General features: G+C 44.7%; 2 protein-coding genes across 2 annotated transcripts in view; one reads left to right on the top strand and one right to left on the bottom strand.

Moving 5' to 3' along the window:
• Nucleotides 1-3,414: 3,414 nt before the first annotated feature.
• Nucleotides 3,415-9,459, bottom strand: pnp6 (purine nucleoside phosphorylase 6). Its single transcript, XM_068739312.1, has 6 exons — nt 9,440-9,459; nt 8,549-8,712; nt 8,370-8,473; nt 5,589-5,764; nt 5,297-5,487; nt 3,415-3,611 (listed from the first exon to the last, which is right to left on the bottom strand). The coding sequence occupies exons 1-6, from the start codon at nt 9,457-9,459 to the stop codon at nt 3,415-3,417; spliced, it is 852 nt and encodes a 283-aa protein (XP_068595413.1).
• A 6,268-nt stretch (nt 9,460-15,727) lies between these two features.
• hydin (HYDIN axonemal central pair apparatus protein) overlaps nt 15,728-26,666 on the top strand; it is a 68,044-nt gene continuing 57,105 nt past the window's right edge. Inside the window, 6 exon segments of the mRNA XM_068738988.1 lie at nt 15,728-15,811; nt 17,213-17,338; nt 17,915-18,016; nt 18,134-18,265; nt 18,750-18,949; nt 20,748-20,872. Coding sequence (XP_068595089.1) covers nt 15,728-15,811; nt 17,213-17,338; nt 17,915-18,016; nt 18,134-18,265; nt 18,750-18,949; nt 20,748-20,872 — 769 coding nt within the window.

Here is a 26,666-nt window from a genome sequence, read left to right as displayed (position 1 = left end):
AAAATGTGGCGTTGCCACAGCGAGATTTCGGCGCAGCCACAACCGATTTGGAAGTGAGCTTCACGGAGAGACTGAACTGCCTCGCCAGAGGTTTACGGTCTGTCCTGTTCGTTCTGAGTCTGCCTGTATAGAGCCGCTCTGAGACAACAGCCTGATGTGAAGGAGCTCCTCTGTGATGTGACGGTGGCGGGCAGAGGGTGGCCGACATCACCTATGACTTCTGCCACCACTAACGCCAGCCCAACCACATCAGAGCCAGAATGGTGCTGACCAGTTCAATTTATTGTTCAGGGCGACCTTCACCCCCTCTGGCAGTGGGTGGAGTCTTGTCCTTCTGTGGGCTTCATTGACACCATAATCATCCACAGGTCTGAGCTGAACTGGAAGTCTGCTCTGTTTAGAGTAAAAGGGAAGTGGCTTAAAACAGTTCCCTGTGGCACGCCTGTGCTGCTGGTTGTTAGCTCTGATGTGGCCTATTTGTGAAGTAATCAGTGATCCAGTGGAACAAGGTTTGAGTCTACCTGTCTGTCAGCTTCTCTTTCAGGAGGAGGGGCTCGACTACTTTTCAGATCCAAGTGAGAGGACTCGATGCAGGAGGTGGAGGGTGGCGTCTTCAGCCCACACTTTTCGAGAGGCTGGGAGCATTGGCCGATCCGTCACAGGGGGTTGGCCAGGATGCCTGCAGCAAAGACAAGCGCCCTCAAGTGGCCAGGCCAGGGGACAGAGACTGAAGACAAGGCAAGAACTGGATTAGTTAGGGGCGGCTCGGTGGCGCAGTGGTAAGCACTGTTGCCTCACAGCGAGATGGTCGCAGGTTCGTCTCCGGCTTGTGGCCATTCTGTGAGGAGTTTGCGTGTTCTCCCCGTGCGTGCGTGGGTCCTCTCCGGGTTCTCCGGCTTCCTCCCACCACCAAAGACATGCTGCCTAGGCTGATTGGTGACGCTAAATTGACCGTAGGTGTGAGTGTGTGTGTGGCTGGTTGTATGTCTCTGTGTTGCCCTGCGATGAACTGGCGGCTTGTCCAGGGTGTCCCCCGCCTCTCGCCCATTGACTGCTGGGATTGGCTCCAGCTTGGCCCGCGACCCGATAGCGGAATAAGCGGTGAGAAATGAACTGGATTAGTTAGAGATCAGGCAGATGCCGACCTGGTCCATCTATCAAGCTCTCATTCTCTTCTTTCCTGGAACTCCTCCATTTGAGGGAGCGAATCCTCCCAAACCTGGAATGGCCAGTCTCATGCCTTCTTTTGTTGTCAGCAGGATGAAGGATGATGCTGGACAGAGTTCCATGAGACGGAGCTCAGGTTTGGTCCAGGTCCGAATGTGTTAGAGTAAATATACTTTACATTGTCCTCAGAGCTCATTGAGATCAGCACAGTGCAAAAAGCATAATTAAGAAGACCGACCCTCCTGCCTGCGCTGTAGAGATGTGGCCTGTCACATCTCCTCAGCGGTGCATCGGTGAGTCTCCAGATCCAGCCGCCACGCTGGGACGGTGCTGACACGCGGCTGGCAGCCACCTCCCTCTGGAAGCAGTGCGTGAACGCCAGCAGAGACATCCCCACGGGAGCAACGCTGTCTCGCAGACTGCATGACAGTGCACGAGAGCAGCTTGTGTGTGTGGCAGAGAAGACGTGCATGACAGTGCACGAGAGCAGCTTGTGTGTGTGGCAGAGAAGACGTGCATGACAGTGCACGAGAGCAGCTTGTGTGTGTGGCAGAGAAGACGTGCATGACAGTGCACGAGAGCAGCTTGTGTGTGTGGCAGAGAAGACGTGCATGACAGTGTTTCAGAATGTGAGCTTTCCCCTCCTTATTCCCACAGCTAGTTTTTTTCACCCGATGATAATCAATAGTTCAGTTGGCACGGCGACAATAGATAGATCAACACTCCATTACAGCTCGCAGGGACTGCCGCTGAGCTTTCATCAGCCGTCATCCTCCTTGCCCTGCTCACCACCAGCCGGCTATTTGCATACGTCGTCACAGACGTCTCACCGCTCGCTGTGAAGATGAGACGAAAGCATCCGTGCAGACGTGTCGACCTGTAATCCAGCCCAGAATGAGTGTTGTGTTTGTGTTGCTTTGTTTTGTATGAATATTTCAGCTCCAGCTCGACATGCTGTGTGTAGGTGAATTATAAAAGAGGAGGGAGCGCGGCACAGAAAATTCGTTTCCACTTCCTCTCGATCTCGTGCCGTTTTCATCAATCTGAGGTGCGTTTAAAGTGAAGGGCCGAGAAAAGCAAGTTGAGCGTAGACAGAGTGTTAATGAGTGTGTGTGTGTGTGTGTGTGTGTGTGAGTGGCTGGGAGGTGTGGTTCAACAGAAATATGCAAATCAGAACATGTTTCATTCCTTTATACTGATGCTCACCAGATAAATCCGAGGTGAAATTAAATCATGGAAATTACTCAAATGTGAACACTGTAAATGGACTCAAGTGATATGAAAAGGCACAGACCACACACACACACACACTGTCCATAATAAAATAAAAACATTGTAATATTGTATTTGTCATGTTATGGTATGTATCTTGTGAGTTACATTCTGAGCTGAACACCAGATACAATAATTGTGACTCAGATGAGAATATTTAGTTGTTAATCAGTTCATGGTATAAAAACACGAATCAGATATTAGTGAGAATATTTTCTTTATTTTGTCGGGTGCGCCAGCAGCAGATCTGACGTTTAACTGGTGCCTCATTCACAGTAGACTTCCCCTTTAAGACCCCCATTATCATCCTGATGCTAAGGGTGATCCATGCTTTCCAGCTCTAATGAATGAGATGGTCAAGGAAACCTGACAGCAGGTTCCAGATCAGCAGGACAAGATTAAAAGCTGCAGGCCTAGTTTTCATTATTATAGCCCTCCCTGATATTACAGTGCTGTGTTCTCAGATGCAGAAAAACCCTCCATATAGGATGACTGCTTGATCTGCTCTTCTTTCTCGTCTTTTCACTTTACATTTACTTTTGGTTCTTCCTTTTTATTATTATTATACATCTACTGATCTACAAGTTCATTGTTGAAGGTGGCATCGTTCCACTTTTAGACAGAAGCAAATTCAAGTAAGCATTAGATCAAATGTGATGTTTTAATCTTCAGATCTAATTTGGCCACTGTGCAATGTAACACTCTACATGCATGTGGTGCAATAAGCCCACTTTGATTTATAGCCAAATATATGCTGTGTTTTTAACAACACATAAAGAACAAACAGATCCCCATTTCGTGTGAAGCTCCTTATAAATGTTCAGAACCACCGAACACATCAGTCAATTCGATAAACATTAAGCTCTCATCCACGCCCGCTCACCATCTGCAAATCCTTTTGTTTCCCATGATTCCAAAGTCTAATCAGTCACCAATAAATGACATCATGCTGTCGGCGGCGGCTTTCCGATGGCGTTAAATCCTCGTGATCAGGGTGCTGACGAGCTTCTGCAGGTCCTGTGTTCGACGCTGAGTGGTCCTCAGCACTTCGTCGTGGTTTACCTTCTCACCGCTGTCATAATCTTTCACGACCTTATTGGTGATGAGCGACAGACCCAGCACTCGCAAGCCACAGTGAGAGGCCACCACAACCTCTGGAACGGTGCTCATACCTGGCGAGGGGGGAGAACTCTGTTTCAGATGCCGATCATTGCAGTCCCGCGCACAGACATTAAAGAGGCCTGCCTGCGATTTACTGCCTCACAAAACAAAGATTTACATACATGTCTGCGAAGAACCGTGTAAAATGTGTATGTGTTGAAGACTGTGCTAATTGAGCTAATTAATGCAGGTCCTGATGAATGGAAATGATCACTACATTGACACGGACGAGTGATGAGGAATGATTCCCAGCGACAGACAAGATTCACTCAGACTCAGAGAACTGACAGCGAGCTGCATCACATGATGTAATCACTTCACTTGAATCCAATCCCCTTGGATGGAGGATTACTGTTGCCTGACAGTGTGAGAACAGTCTGAGAATTGATTCAGAGAAATGAGGGGAAAAAAAGATTTTTAAAACATGGGCTCACATGTTTGTACAGGTTTTCAGGACAAATGCAAATCTTCAGCAGGGCAGCACAGAAAATCTGAACAATTCAAGGCAGACAGGACAGAAGTCCAACATTAATGCCACACTTGATCATTTTGTCTATTTGGGAAGGTAGCATGTCCAAAGCAACAAATGTGAAAGAAATTCCCCCAAGGTGGTCCGCTATGAACTACCATGAAACATGTCTTCTGGATCTAATCCAGAATGAGGTCAGGAACAAATATTACATTTAAACATTAAAACCATTTATGGATTCAAAAACCAGTTAAAACATCAACTCTGATTCACTTTGTCTTTTCATGGTTGGTGTATAAAGATACCAAGAACAATCTAGAACCTCCTGGTGCTGATCCAGATCACCATGTGGACGGTTGATAGGGTCATTTGCATATTTTCAATTATTTAATGTAACTGTTAGGTAAAGAACAGCCCCATCTGGTGGGCAGCGATGTTGTGCGCCCTGAAGGTATCGTGATGTCACTAGGTCAAGAGGTGGAGCCATGAACTTTATAAAGAAACTTGTTCCGGAAAGCGGAAAGAGTTGGTTGAGGAAGATGCACCAGACCAGTCGGTCTGGGCTGCGTGAGAGAAAATGGAAGCCTGGTGTCCGCCTGTTTCATTTCGGTGCGTTTGAAAATTAATACAACAATGATAGAGACTTTATCTCTAACAACGGTGTAGATCCGAGCTGCTTCGGGGAGGTCTGTGCTTTTCTAGTTTAGCTTTAATGCTGAGAAAAAATGTATACCAAGTAAAGTATAAGAAGCAATAACAAGACCAGGTTGCTCATTGGGTCGGTCCCCCCCCCCCCCCCCCCTTTTTTTTATGAGAATTGCTCCTGATGAAACTAAAGTTTTCTGTGAAACAAAACAAGGAGCTATTGACAAAAATCTTTAAAGACAAAAATCTTGGTAACTTGCAGCTCCAACACTCTGCAAAGTCGCGTAAGGTGCTAGGTCCAATAAGATCATGAGATTAAAAAACAGCAGCACCAATCAAGCTCTCAGTGCCTGACAAAGCTGTCATGGAGGAGCAATCCCGAATCCTGAACCTTAAACTGCCTATGCCTCTGCCGTTTTAGCCCACAACTACATCACTCTATTGGCAGGTGGCAGTTTGAATTCCAGGGGGCAATCAAGAGCTGGTTGATCCAAATAGCGCGTTCATATTCACCCCTCGTAAACACGTCCTATTTATTTAATAGTTAAGATGCACTTTAGAATGAGTGTGAGTGGTACTAACCAACAGCGTCAGCCCCCAGCAGCTGCAAGATTTTGCACTCTGCGACGGTCTCGTACGTCGGTCCAGCCACCATGCAGTAAACTCCTTCACGCAGCACGCTCTCAAAACCAAGCTCCTCTGCCGCCTGTTTGACCAGAGCCCTCAAGTCGCTGTCATAAGCATCCGACATGGAAGGGAAACGCACTCCAAACCTGGGGAAGCGTGACACAAATACAGCACAGCACAAGTCCGTGAGACGCAGATATTGCCCAGACACAGATTGTGCCTCCAGAGTCCTCCTTCACGCCTGTACCTATCATCATTCTGCCCACACAGCGAGTTCACCCCAGCAAAACCAGGCAGGTTGATGTGATCTTTAATGGTCATGATGTCGCCAGTGTTGTAGCTGTCGTTGAGCGCCCCTGCGGCATTGGTCACAATCAGAGTCTTCACGCCGAGCAGGAAGAAGATCCGCACAGGGAACGTCACCTGGTGTGACAAACACGGTACGCGTCAGAGAGACGTGGCCATGCTTGGGCTGCTTGGATTCATATTGAAACATTACAGATTGGAGATGGATGGATGGATGAAACAACAGAGAAGTTAAATATGCTTGGAAGGGACAGTTTCTTCATAAAGAATAGACTCCAGTTTCCTTAATAGTAAACGTCCTTGTTGGAGTCTGCATGTCTGGGACATGTCCATAAGAGGTGAGACAGGCTCTGGGTGGACAAGAGAGGCTTCCAGAAGACTGGAAAACAACAGCTCAGGTGATCAGGGAGACAGGTAGGAGAGTAATGGGTGTGTCTTCTGGAAGGAAAGGAGATAAGGAGACCTGGTGGTGGAACCAGGAAGTGCAGAAGTGTATACAGGAAAAGAGGTTAGCTAAGAAGAAGTGGGACATTGAGAGGACAGAAGAGAGTAAACAGAGAGTCTTTGTAGATCTAGAGAAAGCCTATGACAGGGTACCTGAGAGGAACTGTGGTACTGCATGAGGGAGTCTGGAGTGGCAGAGAAGTATGTCAGAGTAGTTCAGGACATGTATGGGAGCAGTGAAGTGTGCAGTCGGAGTAGCGGGAGTTTAGTGTAGAGGTGGGATGCACCAGGGATCAGCGCTTAGCCCCTTTTTGCTTGCCATGGTGATGGATAGACTAACAGATGAGGTGAGACAGGAAGCTCCTCTGAATATGATGTTTGCAGATGACATTGTGATCTGCAGTGGGAGCAGGGAGCAGGTAGAGGAGAATCTAGAGAAGTGGAGGTCTGCTCTAGAAAAGAGAGGAATGAAGGTGAGCAGGAGTAAAACAGAGTACATGTGTGTAAATGAGAAGGTCCCAGGCGGGACAGTGAGGTTACAAGGAATAGACGATAAAAGGTAGAGGACTTCAGGTACCTCGGGTCAACAGAGCAGAGTGATGGAGAGAATGTGGAAAGGAGGTGAAGAACCGTGTGCAGGCAGGCTGGAACGGGTGGAGGAAAGTATCAGGTGTGTTCTGTGATAGGACGAAGGGACAGGTCTACAAGACAGTGGTGAGGACAGCCATGATGGACGGCTTAGAGACAGTGGTGAGGACAGCCATGATGGACGGCTTAGAGACAGTGGCTCTGAGGAAAAGACAGGAGGCGGAGCTAGAAGTGGAGGAGATGAAGATGCTGAGGTTCTCCTTGGGAGTGACCAGGTTGGACAGGATTAGAAATGAGACAATAAGAGGGACAGTGAAGGTTAGACGTTTTGGAGACGAGGTCAGAGAGACCAGACTTTGATGGTTTGGACATGTCCAGAGGAGAGACAGGGACTATATCGGTAGAAGGATGCTGAGGACGGAACTGCCAGGGAACAGGACTAGAGGACGACCCAGGAGAAGAGACATGGACGTAGTGAGGGAGGACATGAGAGTGGCTGGTGTTGGGGAGGACGATGCAAAGGACAGGACTAGAGGTCGACCCAGGAGAAGATACATGGACGTAGTGAGGGAGGACATGAGAGTGGCTGGTGTTGGGAGGGACGATGCAAAGGACAGGGCTAGAGGACGACCCAGGAGAAGATACATGGACGTAGTGAGGGAGGACATGAGAGTGGCTGGTGTTGGGAGGGACGATGCAAAGGACAGGGCTAGAGGACGACCCAGGAGAAGATACATGGACATAGTGAGGGAGGACATGAGAGTGGCTGGTGTTGGGGAGGACGATGCAAAGGACAGGGTGAAGTGGAGAAGGTTGGTTTGCTGTGGCGACCCCTCACGGGACAAGAAGATCTGGTGCGTCTGGTTTCTCATTGCTCTATGTCTGAATTCTGAAAGTGAACTTTGATTCATTGGGATAATTTCTACAGATTTTATGAATGCCAGAGGCCACCCAACGTTAACACGGAAATACACCGGGAGTTATCAAAATTCTGTAGCAGCTAACCCAACACACTGTGAGTTGTGAATTATTTAGCTTTCGATACTGACTAGACATGACATTTAAATAACTTGATTGTTTCTTACAGTCAGTTTCTCTTAAAGGACATGTTAATCTTCAGTGTATGAAAATTCAGTTTGCTTTTAAAGTTGGTTCACAATAAAAGTGATTCTCATTTCCTTGTGTGTAATAAAATAGGTTATGAGAGGATTTTACTGGAACATGAATACACACAAAATGAATGAATGTCTTGTATAGACTCGGCCCACATAACAGAAGCTGTGAGTGATTGTCTCAAAGTCAGGGACAAAGTCAGAGTACAACCAGTCAGCATCAGGAGACGTGCGGTATCCAGTGGATAGTATATCGTTTGCATCAGCAAGTTTTCACAATGCAGAAACAAGTTGGCATTAGTTATACCAAAACAGTAAGATGCTGACAAATCAATTTAGATGACAAGTGGATCGGAGTCTGCACCTACATTCAGATGAGGGTCGTTCCATCAGTCGAATCATCGAATTAGCTGAATGAATTTGTAAAGAATAATAAAGTCGGCAAGTCGAAGAGGAAAAAAAACATGTAATCATCCTAATTTGCAAGATACACAACTGTGTAACTGCAGTGTTGCTCCTCCGTTTCCATCCTATTTGGACTCTTAGCAGGATTTCATGTGCCAGGTTCTGCAGCTCACCATGCTGATGTTGCTGCTCTCGTAGAAGTGGAACCGTCCCTGCATGCAGACGCAGTCACGGCCCTGCAGCTTCCCAAACACCAACTGACCCGCGTGGCCTGGGACTGCACAGCACACACACTAAGTGCAGTTTCCAACAAACACATTCACATGGAATAACATTACCAGAGGCAGATTACCAGTGCTGATGGGAAAATGGGGAATGTCCTTATAGGGGAAGACAGTCTTGTCGCTCAGCAAGTCAGCGAGATTGCCGAGACCTGAGCCACAGATGATGGCCACGTCAGGACGCTGATCTGCGTGATCCAGCAGCCAGCGAGCCGTCTCCTCGTACTCTTCATAACTGTATCTGAACGCAAAAAGAAGAGCATACCGTGTGTCGGGCACTGGTAACGATAAATACGTTGCAGACCTTTATGAACATTATCTCAATTAGTTGTCCTTTTCATTATCTCCCCTGAATAAACGGCATTAATACGAAGCCACATTAGTCTCGTGTTTAGAATTAATAGTCGTCACAGCAGCACACAATCTGATAGTAAACAAAGCCATGACACGCATAACATTCTCAATCTGTGTCACATGGACCTCACTGTTCACAAATACTGTATCGACAAAAGTAACCGAAAGGAAAAGTGTTATAATGAATGCCAAGGTACTAAACCATTATTGTGTCGGTTCTCTTGGGTGACCTTGGGTTTTAAAGGTTTTTATGTTTGTTTGAAGATAAGGGAAAGGGAGGAAGCGCTTCAGCTCTCTCCGCCCTTGGCACTATTCCCACTCTCTGTCCTGGCTCTGAGCTATAGCCGAACCCCACTCCCAGTCAAATGTTCCTAAACCAGTCTCTCTGAATGAGAAAGAAGCAATCTACACAATCTAATAGGAGCCGTTCCAATGAGCAAAGACTCATTCATCCCATAGTCACACATTTGACTTGTAATTAGTCTTTGAAGTTACAAATTGCGTAACAATTACATTGCAGAAGTATAGCAACAGGTTGGCTCCATTGTTTGCTTTAGCTAAGTAAAAAAAATGAAAACTGCTTTTGTTCAGATAGATCTCGTGAGGGCCATTGCCCTCGTGTGTGCATTCAGTGATGTGGAAACCTCTGGACTCACATCACGAGTCTTAGTGGAATATTCACCTGAGCCGTGTCCTTATCAGAATGACACAGGAATGAAATGAAATAATGATACAATAAAATATTACATCGATAAAAACCACTCCTAACACGGGCAGCAAAGGTACACAGTAAAAATACTGAAACGCGGAAGTAGTGCGTATAAAAGGAGAAAAAGAACCCATTTGAATACATGTGCATTTCCATTCACCAATATAAGTGTCCGTAGACGACAGTGAGACGCTCACCGTCGCGGCCACAGTCAACGTGTGTCCAACGCACCCGAGTTGTGTGGTGTGAGGTGGGAAGAAGCCAGAGAACCCAGAGAGAACCCACAAGGAGAACATACAAATGACTCACAAAATTGTCCCAGGTGGCAACGAAACCAAGATCGTCTTGCAACAGCGCTACCCTCTGCACCACCGTGCAATATCACAAGAAAATATTGGTAGTGCTTCGAGAGGAAGGAAGAATTCCAAGAAATCCATGTGTTCTACAAGCTTCTGTTGATCCATCCATTCATCCATCCATCCATCCACCCATCTTCGTATGCTTCTCCTGAACTGAGCCGTGGAGGAAGTGGTCTGAGCAGGGATCTCCAGGCTTCCCGTTCCCCAGACACCCCCCTCACCCAGGGGTGAGGGGGGTCCCAAGGCGTTCCCAGGCCAGCTGAGGGACAAAGTCTTGTGATGATGTGTCCTCATCCAGCGACCAGTCCCCGAAGGTTGGATCAGAAGGAGCTGGATTTAAATGTAAGTTTTGAAGAGGTATCGCTTGGAATCTAAAACACTTGTTTAGTTCTAGAACTCAAAATGCACTACCCAAAGCTCGTGACCACAGGTGAGGGTATAGGAACGGAGATCGACCAGCAAATGGAGAGCTTCACCTTTTGGCTCAGCTGCCTCGTCACCATGACGGTGAAGAGAATGCAGACACAGAGAGGGATTCTTTCCAGACGTGTTTCAGGAGGTGATTACAGACCTACCCAAACTACGCAGGATTCACTGGATGGTTTATTTTGCTGTTTTGTGTTGATAAGGACCCAAAATCACCATAAAAGTGTAGAAACATGGGAAAAGTGAGTTTTTCATAATATGGGACCTTTAAGACCTTATTTTCCAAATATGAGAGTGTTCTGACGATTACTTCATGGGGCGGGCTTTGAAGGGTTAAATATTTGCTCCAAGTGTGTCCCCCTGCAGAATGGACCTGAACAAGTTGGATCCTACTAAACATTAACGTGATCATGGCAGGGTGGCACAGCGGGTAGCGCTGTCGCCTCACAGCAGAAAGGTTCTGGGTTCGGTTCTTGTCTGTGCAGAGTTTGCCTGTTCAGGTTCACCAGTGAAAACTCTAAATGGTGTTTTGTGACATGTCAGAGTTAATAATGAGCAAAGAGGTGATCTGCAGAGGAACTACGGCGTTCAGCTGAAGATCACGGCTTTGCAGCTCACTCATGTCGGGGAAGTTTTGACATGCAGCAAAATGAAAGAACCACACACACACACACACACACACACACACACACACACCTGATAGATGTCAGCCCAGGAAGGAGGACAAACACAGTCTGCAAACATTTCCTTTTTTTCTTCTTATTATATTAATATTACAATTTGACGTGTTCTTGTTGGAATGAAGGATCAAAGTGACAATTATCATATTAGCCTGGGGTCATGACCCATGAAGTACACGGTGTGTGTACTCACTGTAAATAGGGATCCTTTACACACCACACGGGACCCTGCAGTCACTGAGCTGCATCCACAGCGAGCCCCACAGACCCGAACTACATGAATGATGGACATTTACAACCGAGCCCGAATCTCCAACACGTTAAAGTCTTCATTTGTGACATTGGGCCACGCTGCCTGGTTGTAGTGGGAGGAAGAGGGCTCCGACGCCACCTGTAGCCGAGCCGGATGATTCCGCCTCGCAGCTTTCACTAATCCCCAGAATAAAGCCACCCAGGCTGCTGTAATTAGCGGCGTCCTTCCATTACTAGATGTATTCTATAACAGTAACAGACGCGCTATGCTTTAATTAAACACTTCTGTGACTGGACTTCTCCTCACGTCCAGCTTCACGGGTCTTACCTGCGCTGCGCGGAGGAGGAGGAGGAGGAGGACGCCGCGTCCATTCCCGATGAAGATCAACCGAATAGTAACGCAGCTGACGTTTCTGACAGACCTTTCTCAGGCAGAGTTCCCGGTAATGGGCTGTTCAGCCTGACACGGCACGGGAGGAGCCGATGCTGTGCTGTGACGTCATTCCGCACGGGACAAAGGGTCGGAGCTTTATGCGCACAGCCCGTCCCATTGAAATGTTCTAAGTCCTCTTTTCTGGACGGATGGTCAGCTCACTGGTGCGTTCAGAGAGAGTTAGTGCTGAGAACAGAGGGTGGAAAAAACGAGAGGGCAACAAGAACAAAGAGAATCAGCAGGAACAGACTCGGATGAATAAACAGCACAATGATCTGATGCAGAGAGAGCCGGAGTCGGAACCGAATCAGGGGTCGATATCAGCAGGAACAGACTCGGATGAATAAACAGCACAATGATCTGATGCAGAGAGAGACGGAGTCGGAACCGAATCAGGGGTCGATATCAGCAGGAACAGACTCGGATGAATAAAGAGCACAATGATCTGATGCAGAGAGAGCCGGAGTCTGAACCGAATCAGGGGTCGATATCAGCAGGAACAGACTCGGATGAATAAACAGCACAATGATCTGATGCAGAGAGAGCCGGAGTCGGAACCGAATCAGGGGTCGATATCAGCAGGAACAGACTCGGATGAATAAAGAGCACAATGATCTGATGCAGAGAGAGCCGGAGTCGGAACCGAATCAGGGGTCGATATCAGCAGGAACAGACTCGGATGAATAAAGAGCACAATGATCTGATGCAGAGAGAGCCGGAGTCGGAACCGAATCAGGGGTCGATATCAGCAGGAACAGACTCGGATGAATAAAGAGCACAATGATCTGATGCAGAGAGAGCCGGAGTCGGAACCGAATCAGGGGTCGATATCAGCAGGAACAGACTCAGATGAATAAACAGCACAATGATCTGATGCAGAGAGAGCCGGAGTCGGAACCGAATCAGGGGTCGATATCAGCAGGAACAGACTCGGATGAATAAAGAGCACAATGATCTGATGCAGAGAGAGCCGGAGTCTGAACCGAATCAGGGGTCGATATCAGCAGGAACAGACTCGGATGAATAAAGAGCACAATGATCTGATGCAGAGAGAGCCGGAGTCGGAACCGAATCAGGGGTCGATATCAGCAGGAACAGACTCGGATGAATAAAGAGCACAATGATCTGATGCAGAGAGAGCCGGAGTCGGAACCGAATCAGGGGTCGATATCAGCAGGAACAGACTCGGATGAATAAACAGCACAATGATCTGATGCAGAGAGAGCCGGAGTCGGAACCAAATCAGGGGTCGATATCAGCAGGAACAGACTCGGATGAATAAAGAGCACAATGATCTGATGCAGAGAGAGCCGGAGTCGGAACCGAATCAGGGGTCGATATCAGCAGGAACAGACTCGGATGAATAAAGAGCACAATGATCTGATGCAGAGAGAGCCGGAGTCGGAACCGAATCAGGGGTCGATATCAGCAGGAACAGACTCGGATGAATAAACAGCACAATGATCTGATGCAGAGAGAGCCGGAGTCGGAACCGAATCAGGGGTCGATATCAGCAGGAACAGACTCGGATGAATAAACAGCACAATGATCTGATGCAGAGAGAGACGGAGTCGGAACCGAATCAGGGGTCGATATCAGCAGGAACAGACTCGGATGAATAAAGAGCACAATGATCTGATGCAGAGAGAGCCGGAGTCTGAACCGAATCAGGGGTCGATATCAGCAGGAACAGACTCGGATGAATAAACAGCACAATGATCTGATGCAGAGAGAGCCGGAGTCGGAACCGAATCAGGGGTCGATATCAGCAGGAACAGACTCGGATGAATAAAGAGCACAATGATCTGATGCAGAGAGAGCCGGAGTCGGAACCGAATCAGGGGTCGATATCAGCAGGAACAGACTCGGATGAATAAAGAGCACAATGATCTGATGCAGAGAGAGCCGGAGTCGGAACCGAATCAGGGGTCGATATCAGCAGGAACAGACTCGGATGAATAAAGAGCACAATGATCTGATGCAGAGAGAGCCGGAGTCGGAACCGAATCAGGGGTCGATATCAGCAGGAACAGACTCAGATGAATAAACAGCACAATGATCTGATGCAGAGAGAGCCGGAGTCGGAACCGAATCAGGGGTCGATATCAGCAGGAACAGACTCGGATGAATAAAGAGCACAATGATCTGATGCAGAGAGAGCCGGAGTCGGAACCGAATCAGGGGTCGATATCAGCAGGAACAGACTCGGATGAATAAAGAGCACAATGATCTGATGCAGAGAGAGCCGGAGTCTGAACCGAATCAGGGGTCGATATCAGCAGGAACAGACTCGGATGAATAAAGAGCACAATGATCTGATGCAGAGAGAGCCGGAGTCGGAACCGAATCAGGGGTCGATATCAGCAGGAACAGACTCGGATGAATAAAGAGCACAATGATCTGATGCAGAGAGAGCCGGAGTCTGAACCGAATCAGGGGTCGATATCAGCAGGAACAGACTCGGATGAATAAACAGCACAATGATCTGATGCAGAGAGAGCCGGAGTCTGAACCGAATCAGGGGTCGATATCAGCAGGAACAGACTCGGATGAATAAACAGCACAATGATCTGATGCAGAGAGAGACGGAGTCGGAACCGAATCAGGGGTCGATATCAGCAGGAACAGACTCGGATGAATAAAGAGCACAATGATCTGATGCAGAGAGAGCCGGAGTCTGAACCGAATCAGGGGTCGATATCAGCAGGAACAGACTCGGATGAATAAAGAGCACAATGATCTGATGCAGAGAGAGCCGGAGTCGGAACCGAATCAGGGGTCGATATCAGCAGGAACAGACTCGGATGAATAAACAGCACAATAATCTGATGCAGAGAGAGCCGGAGTCTGAACCGAATCAGGGGTCGATATCAGCAGGAACAGACTCGGATGAATAAACAGCACAATGATCTGATGCAGAGAGAGCCGGAGTCGGAACCGAATCAGGGGTCGATATCAGCAGGAACAGACTCGGATGAATAAAGAGCACAATGATCTGATGCAGAGAGAGCCGGAGTCTGAACCGAATCAGGGGTCGATATCAGCAGGAACAGACTCGGATGAATAAAGAGCACAATGATCTGATGCAGAGAGAGCCGGAGTCGGAACCGAATCAGGCGTCTCTCCCAGCAGCACGTCAAAGTGCTGACTCATGGCTGAGGACAACAGAATGAATTCATTTTGCTGTTCAACATCATAAACCTGTAAGAGAAGAGCGCTTGAACCCAATATAGTATAATGATCATATAAACCCGTAGAGGATACACGACGATGAGCGTCTTAGTGCAGAATACAGTAGAACTATAATACTACAGTATATTACTAACCATCAGGACAGCATAATGATTGTAATTGATGTGTTATGTATTACTTCTACTTCTACTACTACTACTACTACTGCACTTTCTGCTTGTCCTGTGAGGGGTCGCCACAGCAAACCAACCTTCTCCACTTCACCCTGTCCTTTGTCCTCCCCAATACATCCATCATGTATCTTAATATAATAATATAAAATATAATACCCCATAACTACACAAAACAATGCTATGTTATGCATTTACAATTTGTTCAGTGGGAATAACTCAAAGCATTTAATGCGCTCTAAACAAGCAAGCAATAACTTTCCACTGTCCGGTCCTTGAAGCTTTCCGGCAGCTGTGAACCAATCAGGAGCCAGTTTATTGGGAGGTCCGTGAGTCCGTTGCCTAGGCAACAAGTCACAGTGCACGAACTGCGACGGCTCTAAACACGCAAGGTCTGGCACTTTAGTTTGTAACTTGTTTTTAGCCACCAGTTAGCTTTAATGGGTTATATTTTTTACGTCATTAAAATGCGTTGTATTATAAAATTCATAAAGTTGTGCTAGTTTGCCTGTTTATCCCACACGTCGGCATCGCGTAAATGAACGCAATAGACGTAGCGCTACGCTAATTACTACGTAATTAGTGCAACTGGTGGCGGCGTTTGTAATTACTGCGTAAACAGCGTCGTCTTCTCTTTCTGTCTTTTTCCGCAGGACGGTTCAAAGCTCTCTGAAAATGACAGCTTTGCAGCTTTACTCGAAAAAGAGGTCGACTTTAGCGAATTATAAGCTCGTTGTCAGGGAAGAGACACCGAGACGGGTGAGGAATATTTATAATTTACACCTTAAAGAGCTTTTAATCCATTGATAATAGCGTGGACTTCCGTGATTCGTGTGTTGTCTGTCTGTCTGTCTGTCTCTTAGCAAGATAACTCAAAAGGTTCTGGACAGATATTGATTACATTTTCAGGAAACGTGGGGAATGTTTGCAGGAACAGATTAGAGCCTGGATTCTGGATCACTTTGGAGTTTTCGGTAACATTGCAGTAAATGGAGCTTCAGAATCTGTTCCTCGATATCTCGGTGGATTACTGATGGATGTTTATGGACTTTGACACAGGCATGCAGGATGGGGGCCTCTATCTCACCACTTCATCTGGATCAGATCTGGATTTTCCCATTTACTTATAATGGAGAATTTTAAAAAAAAAAATATTGTAAAATCTGCATTCAATTCACTCACCAGAAATCCCAGTCATAAAGGGGTCCGATATGAACCATCATGCAAACTGTCTTCTGGATCTGATCCAGAATGAGGTCAGGGAACAATCTTAAATGACATCAAACCCATTTGTGAGGGTTGCTATGGTGACTGTTGCTGCAGGCTGGTTTCTGCCCTGCACAGCTGCGGAGGCGTCGTTGAACTGAACCTGACGCACCTGTTACACGTCTCACCTGATCAGCTGCTGCCTCTCTGGACAGTTCTCTGCCAGAGCATCCTCTCTGGTTCCTCAGTGTTTTCAGGTTCTCCTGTTCTATGTCGTCCCGTATTCTCTAGTTCTGTCTTTAACATATCCAGTTTAAATCGGGGTAAATTTTCACAACAAAATGATTTTGTTTTTGGACCATTCCAGTAATATCTCTGATTCTGCTGCCTTCACCGAGACGCTGTGGAATCAGTAGTGGACAAACGGATTTGTTGTATCTCCAAAAGCTCTGGATCTATAGATCTAGAAGAACGACTTTATACTGAAAGAGTGAATAACTTCTAAACTGATAATATCAACGTGAATCCAGTTTGTTTTCATGGTTAAGCAATCTAAAAATAGAGATGAAATAAATCTAGAGCAATTATTTATTGGTGTAAATCACAATATAGGGAGACTGAGCTGTTTGCCGGAGGTCTGCGCTCTCCAAGTGCTTTTCTAGTTAGATTGCACACCTCGCTGGCAGCAGTTGGGTTAATATTCTATGTACACCATCCCTCTCTGCTGTGTGGGTCATGTAAAATGCTTTCCTGACATCAGATAAGTGCAGTTAGATACTTCCTGCAGACGTGCCCAAGGATTGGGGGGCGGAGCTATTCACCACACAACGTTCCGTCAGTCTTTCAGCATGTTGTCGTCTCGTGTTGCAGCGAATGTGTGCCTGATCTGAGTGACAGTGGTTAATGTGGTGACTTGGACAGAAATAAGTCACGTCTGTCCTCCTGTGTTTGCAGGTGACTCCATCCATTTACAGCCAGGAGCTTTTACAAACTACAGAGGAGCGCCTGGCCAACACCAAGGAGGTGCATCCACCCCGCATCCTGGAACTGCATGATGCAAGCAAGATGGCCCACATGAAGGTGAATATTAGACAATCTGGTGATCGCTCAGGGCCTTCATAACTTTATATGCTTTCCTTTTTGACAAAAGAAGACTTAATTCTCGAGAGAAATCAGAATAAGAATCTGTTTAGGATTCTCAAGGATTACCTCTATCCATCTGTGGCGGTACTCGACGTGAACCAGCTACCAGTTTCAGCCATTTATTTAAAAACAAATAAAACTGGTTTTGATCTCATTGAATTTTTCCCAAGAGAACAAATGAGAATTGTTTCTCAAAACCTTTTTATGAAATGTCTTGTTAAACAACAGCAAAGAGTTGGGTAGAAAGATGTTATGAATGTTTTCAATAGCCTGAGAAAGTCGGCGTCACATAGTGTGATAATGTATAATATCTGTATGTAAGTTTAGTACTGGTTGAAAGTGATATCTAGGAGTACTCCTAACCTAGAACACTAAGTGTAACACACACTTAGTGTGCGTGTTACCTCAACAACAGGAATCAAAGCACTTATCTTCATTGGCATGCCAGATATTACCTGCTACGCTTATTTCTTGTTTTAATACTCTTTCATGTGCTTATTCTGCTGGATGAAGGACCAGCCGCTTTTCCAGCCGTACCCATCTGAGTTGGTCTTCCAGAGTTTCTCTCCTGCACAGACCTCTCATTTGCAGCTGCATCTACTGAACAATGACAAGGTGTGTGAAAGAATGACCGAGGAGCACATGCCTGCTGTCCTGCTGTACTCCAGAGAGAGTCAAGTACGGGAGTTACCTGGCAGTCACAGACTCATTCCTGATTTTCTTTCTGTCAAGGTTCCACGGCGGTTAAATCTGGAGCTTCAGGACTCACAATATTTCCGTGTGGTGGGTCCAAATGATGGAAGCAAGGTGGCATCAGGAATGCTTGCCACCTTCACCGTCTACTTCACACCAATGGAGAACAAGGTACTGGAGACGGAAGAGAAACGTCTGGTTCAGATAAATTCATCTTTAGCAAACAGATGCACACTTTGAGATCAAGAATATCAGCATCAGAAGGTTAAAGGTCGGACATTAGGTTACATCATCCTGCTGTCTGCTGTTTTACTGGCACCGAAGGTGAATGTGAAACCGGAGAAACAAAGGGCAAAATGAAAGCGTAACCTTTTTCTAAATTTGCGTTACTAAAATGATCTGCTTTCAGACTTTCCAGCAACACGGCTGTCAGTTGGCTCGTCCAAACAAAATCACTGTTCACAGATGGAAATATCTGAATATCCATTTGCAGTATTATTATAGTGTCAATGATGACTCCTGGGACATGCACTCATTGTCCCCGGAGGTGAAGCTGTAATTACTTATGTCCCTCAGGACTGACATAAAGCTGATTATCTTAAATGATCTTCAGTGAGTGAGTCTTTAACACTCCTTTTATTTTGATCTTTTTTAGGACTACCACCACAGATTGATTTTTGTGACAGAAAGAGAGCGGTTTGAGGTCCCTGTCCGAGCCATTGGACCTCGGGCCATACTAGACTTTCGTGACACTTTCCACTCACCCGAGTGTCCTGTGAAAGCGTCCGCAGAGGTTACCCACCTAGTCCGAAACATAGGAAACAGAACGGCAAAGTTCACACTAAGCACACAGAGGTGAGAAATGTGTTTAGTTATGTTCCGCCTCTCACCCATAGCAAGCTGGGATTGGCTCCAGCAACTCCCGTGAGCCGCAAAGTGGATGGATGGATGGATGGATCTCTGTTTGTTTGACTGTTAGCGGAATTACGGAAAAACTACTGGATGGATCTTGATGAGTAAAAATCTGAAGATGGGTCTTGGTCTAACTTAGAACCATTACATTTTGAGAGCAATCTGGATACCCCTCTGGATACAAAAATCCAGATTTTTTTCCTATTCTATTTGCTTATAATGGAGGCTTTTCCAAAAAAAATCCTATCTTGTAAAATCTGCATTTAATTCACTCACCAAACATCCCAGTCATAACGGGGTACGATACGAACTATAATGAAAAATGTCTTCTGGCTCTGATCCAGAATGAGGTCAGGAACAATATTACATTTTAACATTGAAACCCATTTATGGATTCAAGAATCAACTCCGGTTCACTTTGACTTTTCATGGTTGGTGTATAAAGAACAATCTAGAACCTTTTGGTGCTGATCCAGATCCCCATGTGGACGGTGTAGATCCAGGTAGGAGGGGAACGAGCTACTTCGGCTTCAGAGGTTTAACTTTTACATATTACATCATACTACATTCCAGTAGTTGCGTATTAACAACCTACTTTTAACGTGCACAGCAAACCCAGCTTTCTCAAACTTCCACAGCGTTGAAACTAATCAGATGGTTTCACCTGGAGAATATTCATCAAATATCAGCCACACCTGATTTGATTTCTTTCTTTGTGTGTGCAGCAGGGTTATAATAGTTTTGGATTTTTAATTATAGTTTCGTTTTAGTTAGTTTTGAATTTGTTTTCTCTAATTCAGTTAGTTTTAGTTAGTTTTTGGAGTGGATTTGTTAGTTTTTATTAGTTTTAGTTTTGTTTTTATTTGTTTAATTTAGTTTTTATTAGTTTTAGTTTTTCATACTTTGTGTTATTTGTCAGACGCAGGATTAAAAAATAATAAAATAATACAACTCAACAAAAGATAACATAAAATAATTTATATTTTATATATAACAATATATAATATTTTATATATAACAGTCCGCAGCATAGCTGCTAACGTGCTACAATCTCGCAGTTAGCTTTCTTGTTTCTCTCCGTCGTAATAAACACATCCCACATGGGGCTGGAGCGCTCGGCGTTTCCTGCCGGCTTCCGTCGGTAGTGACGTCACCAACCCGAGTCTCAACGAGCAGTGACGGGAACAGCCGGACGGAGCCGCTGGCTCACGTAAAACTCCTCGAGCAAAATAAATCAATTTCAAAATCGATAAAGACGAAAACGAAGGGATTAGTGTCTTTAATTTTTATTAGTTTTAGTTAGTTTTGTGAACGGACAATACCGTTTTAGTTAGTTTTAGTTTTCTCTTTTAATTTTAGTTTTTATTTAGTTCAGTTAACGAAAATGTTTTTTCAATTCTAGTTTTCGTTTTTTCGTTAGTTTTCGTTAACTATAATAACCCTGGTGTGCAGTTTCTCCTTATGCATGTTGTTGCTTCATTAACTGGATGAAATGGGTCAAATGTGGTCAGTAAAATGAATTACTCAGTACTGAAGTGTTTTCTATGTATCTAGATCTTGTGTAACTATAGGACCTATAATACGTTTATTTTTATTAGATATTAAAAATAATATCAAACCTCATATGCTGCTACACACACAAGCAACTCAAATTGCTAGATATTATTAGTAAAGAATCACCCTCATGTGTTCTAATGTTGTTTATTGCAACCTTCTGATATTCTGTTCTCCTGTGTTCCAGGCCGTTCTCAGTGACGCCCTGCTCTGGAAGCCTTGAGGTTGGAGAGAGCATGCAGGTGACAGTCACCTTTAAAGCCATGACCTTGGGAGACCACAACCAAGACCTTGTTCTGCACTATGACACAGGTTAGAGAAATCCAGGAGCACAGCTGTCAATCTCTCTCTCCATCGTTTAACATGTTTTGCCTGCAACATAACTCAAAAATCATCAATTACTTGTATTATTACATTTGGCTAACGCATAAATCATAAACGAAAGTCCCCGATACACAGATAAGAGGAGAGACATTTTTTCAAACATCTACAGAAATGAATAGGAGCTGAAAGGATGACAGTGTTTATCCTATTCACTGAAGTAAACGCCGTAATGAGATTCTCTTTCAGCAGCAATGTGACCCTGAACACACACACACACCAAGAGCTACTGTGATTTCCTCAGAGCCACTCGTTTTGGATGATGACGGTTGGTCGGCAAGCATCGCTCATTCACCTGAAAAGCCTTGCTTGATTTTATACCCATTAACTCTTTGCCAGTGACGTCCTATAGGCGTTTTTTGAAACCCAAACTTTCACCTGAAAAGCCTTGCTTGATTTTATACCCATTAACTCTTTGCCAGTGACGTCCTATAGGCGTTTTTTGAAACCCAAACTTTCACCTGAAAAGCCTTGCTTGATTTTATACCCATTAACTCTTTGCCAGTGACGTCCTATAGGCGTTTTTTGAAACCCAAACTTTCACCTGAAAAGCCTTGCTTGATTTTATACCCATTAACTCTTTGCCAGTGACGTCCTATAGGCGTTTTTTGAAACCCAAACTTTCACTGCCGACCCTGACGGCCAATAACTCCCGACTGAAACATGGTAGGAACACACTCCTTTTGTTCTAATGAAAGAAGAAACTTTCATTTTAATTTGCTTGGTTCGGTGTTCGCATAATCCTATAGTAAAGAATATTCTGTGGGGCTGGGAAAATCAGGAAAAATACACAAAAAGTGGGGCAGTCAGCGTATAGCTGAGCTGAAAATGGCTGGCTCCAAAGCAGGATTTCTCCCTGTCAACAAGCGAAGCACTTGCTGCTGCCTGGAAAAAGGAGGCCTGTCTCTACTGAAGAACTGTTGGACTCCTCTGTACTGCATACAGGAGCCTGATGCATGTTCAACATGGGAGCAGGGCTGAGTTGACCTTGCTGTAGTTGACCAATCACCTTACAGCAAGGACGATGGCACAGTTACCCTATTTCAAGAGGAGGACTTGATTGTAGGAAAGAAGGGCCGAATATTCTGAAAGAGGTCTAAGAATAATTGAACAGAAACTCGAGCATCGGGGCTTCTGACACACTGGATCCGGTCAGCCTTCCTCGACCTGCCTGGATCTAAAGGACTGATTACCATCCAGTCAAACATCAGTTCTGTAAAGCTCTGTATGGTTCGCCTTCTGGCCAGTGTGCAAGAATCAAACCCAGAATACTACCAGGTGTCAGTTCTCAGGTAGCACTGTTGGACAGACTAAATGTGGAACGAATATTTATCAAAATGAAGGACAATATAAGTGCTTTAATCCCATATAGGCAGATGGGGGTATCGTACATTCTGTGGGAGACCGAATATACCCTCCTGCTCTGCCTCAGCCTTCTCCGGACTCGTACACTGACCCACTGCTGTCTCTGCATCTCTGCGTTTTTTGGGACAGACTGACTCCACATTTCTCAAATCACTAGTCAAAACTATTTACACACTAAAATACACAAAACGCTTGTTTAAATGGCAGCTCCGTTACCATCTTTACTTTCCAGAGTATTTGCCATGCATGATGAATGTGCTTGTTTGTGAGCCGACTTGTTAAGCCACCCTTTTGCCATACTGTTTTCTGTTACTCAGTAATCACACGTGTTTATAGGGTAGCCTTTGTTGCTTGTGCAAATAGCCAAACTCCGTAACATCAAAGGCAAAAGACGGAGCGCTTCGATTCTCCTGTTGGGATCAATTAGAAGTAACAGGAAAATGTTGCTGATCATTTCACTTGGGCTTAATTTATTTTAATTTGTTTTCAGCTCACTATGTTTTATAACACATACAAGAATTATCAGAGAGGTTAGTAAAATTGTGTATTTTTATCATGTTTATGGTTGGGAACATTTAACACTAGAACTACCAAGACAGTCATTTTGACTGCTTTCAAAATTTGCAATGCCATAACTTGGTTAAAAAAAACTGTACCAATAGGATCCTGACTTTTCCTAAATGTGTGTATATATTATTATAACATTGTTTTATTACTACCTCGAATGACCATAGCAGTCAGATTGCCCGCATGCTTTTTACAGGACATGCTACATTGTCCTGCTCTTTCTCCTGCTCTATTGTCTGTTTGTTTTTAGGCTCTGTGAAGCTAAAACCGAATTATAGCTTCACTCTAAACCCAAAAGAGGCAAAAATGACAAGTAAAGAGACAATTAAAGTCATGGAGGCTTTAGCCTTTAGCCTTTAGCCTTGCTTCAGCGCCTTGGTGAGGAAGACTCTGACGGAGGAGCAGGTTCAGAGAGTGATGTCTCTTGGTGTTTGGAAGAAGCTTCAAGCTTCTGAGTGATTCAGGAATCATTTTAGAGATGCTCCCTAGCAAACAAAAGACGTGTGGTGGGTGGGAGCTGCACATGGGGGGGGGGGGGGGGGGGGGGCAGGATACCTGTGTTCACTGCGAGTGATTGTGAGCCATAAGCAAAACCAATTGTCATCGCAACAGCAGAGTGTCTTCAGTTGGCTGGCCGCCCTCACAGCATTTTGGAATGTTCATAATAGTTAATAATTATCACCGTTAAGGTCTAACGATGAGACCAACCTGTTTTAAATGTTCATAATAGTTAATAATTATCACCGTTAAGGTCTAACGATGAGACCAACCTGTTTTAAATGTTCATAATAGTTAATAATTATCACCGTTAAGGTCTAACGATGAGACCAACCTGTTTTAAATGTTCATAATAGTTAATAATTATCACCGTTAAGGTCTAACGATGAGACCAACCTGTTTTAAATGTTCATAATAGTTAATAATTATCACCGTTAAGGTCTAACGATGAGACCAACCTGTTTTAAATGTTCATAATAGTTAATAATTATCACCGTTAAGGTCTAATGATGAGACCAACCTGTTTTAAATGTTCATAATAGTTAATAATTATCACCGTTAAGGTCTAACGATGAGACCAACCTGTTTTAAATGTTCATAATAGTTAATAATTATCACCGTTAAGGTCTAATGATGAGACCAACCTGTTTTAAATGTTCATAATAGTTAATAATTATCACCGTTAAGGTCTAACGATGAGACCAACCTGTTTTAAATGTTCATAATAGTTAATAATTATCACCGTTAAGGTCTAATGATGAGACCAACCTGTTTTAAATGTTCATAATAGTTAATAATTATCACCGTTAAGGTCTAATGATGAGACCAACCTGTTTTAAATGTTCATAATAGTTAATAATTATCACCGTTAAGGTCTAACGATGAGACCAACCTGTTTTAAATGTTCATAATAGTTAATAATTATCACCGTTAAGGTCTAATGATGAGACCAACCTGTTTTAAATGTTAATAATAGTTAATAATTATCACCGTTAAGGTCTAACGATGAGACCAACCTGTTTTAAATGTTCATAATAGTTAATAATTATCACCGTTAAGGTCTAACGATGAGACCAACCTGTTTTGAAAGCAGGATACATTTGTATTTATTTCTAAGAGATAATTGCTGCAGGTGGAGTTGGCATGCGTCATTGCAGAGACGTTATGTTGTGTTAATTAAATAAATAAACACTCAAACATTATAGTTTTCATTTAGTATCCTGATGTTTTTTTTTTTACCTATTCCACCTATTTTTTATTATATCGTGATAACAATAATCCAGATTATATACAAATGTCCGAGCAGTCAAATTTACATCTATGGCCATTCTGGTAGACCGAGTGTTAACATCAGATGGAAGTTGTAAGGAAGTTTTTCATCCTGCATAATTTAGAAAAATACAAAATTGTGAAGAGAGGTTTTTATATGGCGAGAAAAAAGAAAGCAATTGGTCCCACATTTTATATGTTAATTATTTGTAGCTAAAAATAGTCAAAGCCAACATGGCAGGCAGGGATTATTAACTGTGAGAGCACTTCAATCAAAGGCCTGACTCTTCCACATCAAAGTCTCCTATAAAGCTAATTTCAGCTCCTCTGCGCCAGAAAAGATTCCCAAGTCGAAAATCCCCGTGCACGTTGTTAACAACTACAAAACGTACGGTTAATAACGGTTCCGTTATGAAACATACACAGTAAAAATAAAATAAAGAATCCACTCCTGCTAGCTGTGCATCACCTGGATGGATATTCCATCGTGTCCTATCTGTCATCGGTTGTAGCTCTGGAGCTCAGCCAACACAAAGTTAGTTCATGATTGGATAATAGTGGACGAGAGCTCAGCTGTTCTGGAGTTGGAACATAATTGTATTTATTGTTATTCCATTAAGGAGACCATTCAATGTGTGTGTGTTGCCCTCTACTCGACCTCTGGCTCTGTAGTTAATGTACGTCCCTGGATAAATGCTTTTTATTTTCCCCCAGTGTGCAGCACCTTAAAGAAACTGGGGGGCACGTTGTCTATGTTAATAGGCCGATCTTGCAGCATGAAGCTTTTATAATGGGAGGACTGGGCCAGGTCCAGAACACCACTTCCAGCCCATCAAGAGACCATCATTTTTAGTTTAGCACCTTTCCCTGTCTCCCTCATGCTCATGTATGTTTCAGGTCAGTATTCTGCTAAAGCCTTCCCCCTGCTGAAGAGCCATCGTTTGTAGACAGTGTGTTTGTGTCGTGTGTGTGTGTGTGTGTGTGTGTGTGTGTGTGTGTGCGTGTCATTAGCATGCACACCGGTACCTGCAGACGCTGCAAAAAGCATTGTTTCCCATTCAAATTAAAAGCTGGAGTAGCTTCAAAAGGAATTGCTTTTGACATCTAACTTTTTTGAACCAGGGTGTTTGAACACTGTTATTATGGACAAAAGGTGAATGAAGACTGCAGCAACTGTCCAGTGTCAACATGTCCATGTCTCCTCCGTGATGGAAAGACGGACGGCGTTTAGGGAGCGCTGAGGCGTCTGCTTTGTCCGCCATATCACGGAGGGACTCACGGCACATTCACAGCATTCATAAAACAAACATCAACAAACAAGCATTAACACAGACAGGATGTAGCTGCACACAAACAGACACACACACAGACACACACACAGACACACACTGCAGCACTCCCACAATCAAAGCTCGCTGAGCTCTCCTCGTGTACAGAGGAATTATGGGAAAAGAAAGCCAGCTGTCTGTGTGTGTGTGTGTGTGTGTGTGTGTGTGTGTGTGTGTGTGTGTGTGTGTGTGTGCGTGTGGTAGGTGATGATGCGATGATGAAAGCTCAGCAATAAATTGCAGTTCTCCCTGCCTGTCAGCTGCCGCCGCAGCGTTCAGATGTTAGGAGATAATTGCTTTTCTCTCTGCATCCCCGGTTCTTCTGTCCCTCTCCCTCATTTCCGTCTGTCACTCATCTTCTTCTCGAACGCTTTCTTTTCTGTCTCCTCCATCCGACGTCGGTAATCTTCCTCGCAGAGTGAAAGCACAGACCTGGCACGGATGGGGAACTCTGCCAGTTGTTGCTCCTTTCTTTGGAAACCTCATTGATAATTGGCATTTTGGAAGCAACACATTCTTTGAATTGCGTTTTCACTGCGGAGCCTGCAGGGTAGTTGCATGAATGCAACCAACCTTCATTCTGTGCAGTCTCAAACACAGCAGAGGTCAGTTTGCTGTGAATGCATGTAAAAGCTTAATATATCACGCTCATGTTGGTGAGAAATGAGGTTACCCCAGGGCCACATTAATACACTTTG

The sequence above is a fragment of the Brachionichthys hirsutus genome, chromosome 5 (genome assembly GCF_040956055.1).
Source record: "Brachionichthys hirsutus isolate HB-005 chromosome 5, CSIRO-AGI_Bhir_v1, whole genome shotgun sequence".
NCBI classification, from domain to species: Eukaryota; Metazoa; Chordata; class Actinopteri; order Lophiiformes; family Brachionichthyidae; genus Brachionichthys; species Brachionichthys hirsutus.
This window is presented reverse-complemented; position numbering and strand designations above follow the sequence as displayed.

Bases quoted from the DNA above. Each gene is read 5' to 3' on its own strand.
- pnp6 (XM_068739312.1), bottom strand. From the start codon at position 9,459: ATGCACACACGAGGGCAATG. The intron at 5,765-8,369 runs GTGAGCTGCAGA...TTGTCACACCAG, and splicing joins AGAGCAGCAACATCAGCATG to GTGACGTTCCCTGTGCGGAT. The intron at 3,612-5,296 runs GTTAGTACCACT...CCCCCTCGCCAG, and splicing joins GCTGGGGGCTGACGCTGTTG to GTATGAGCACCGTTCCAGAG.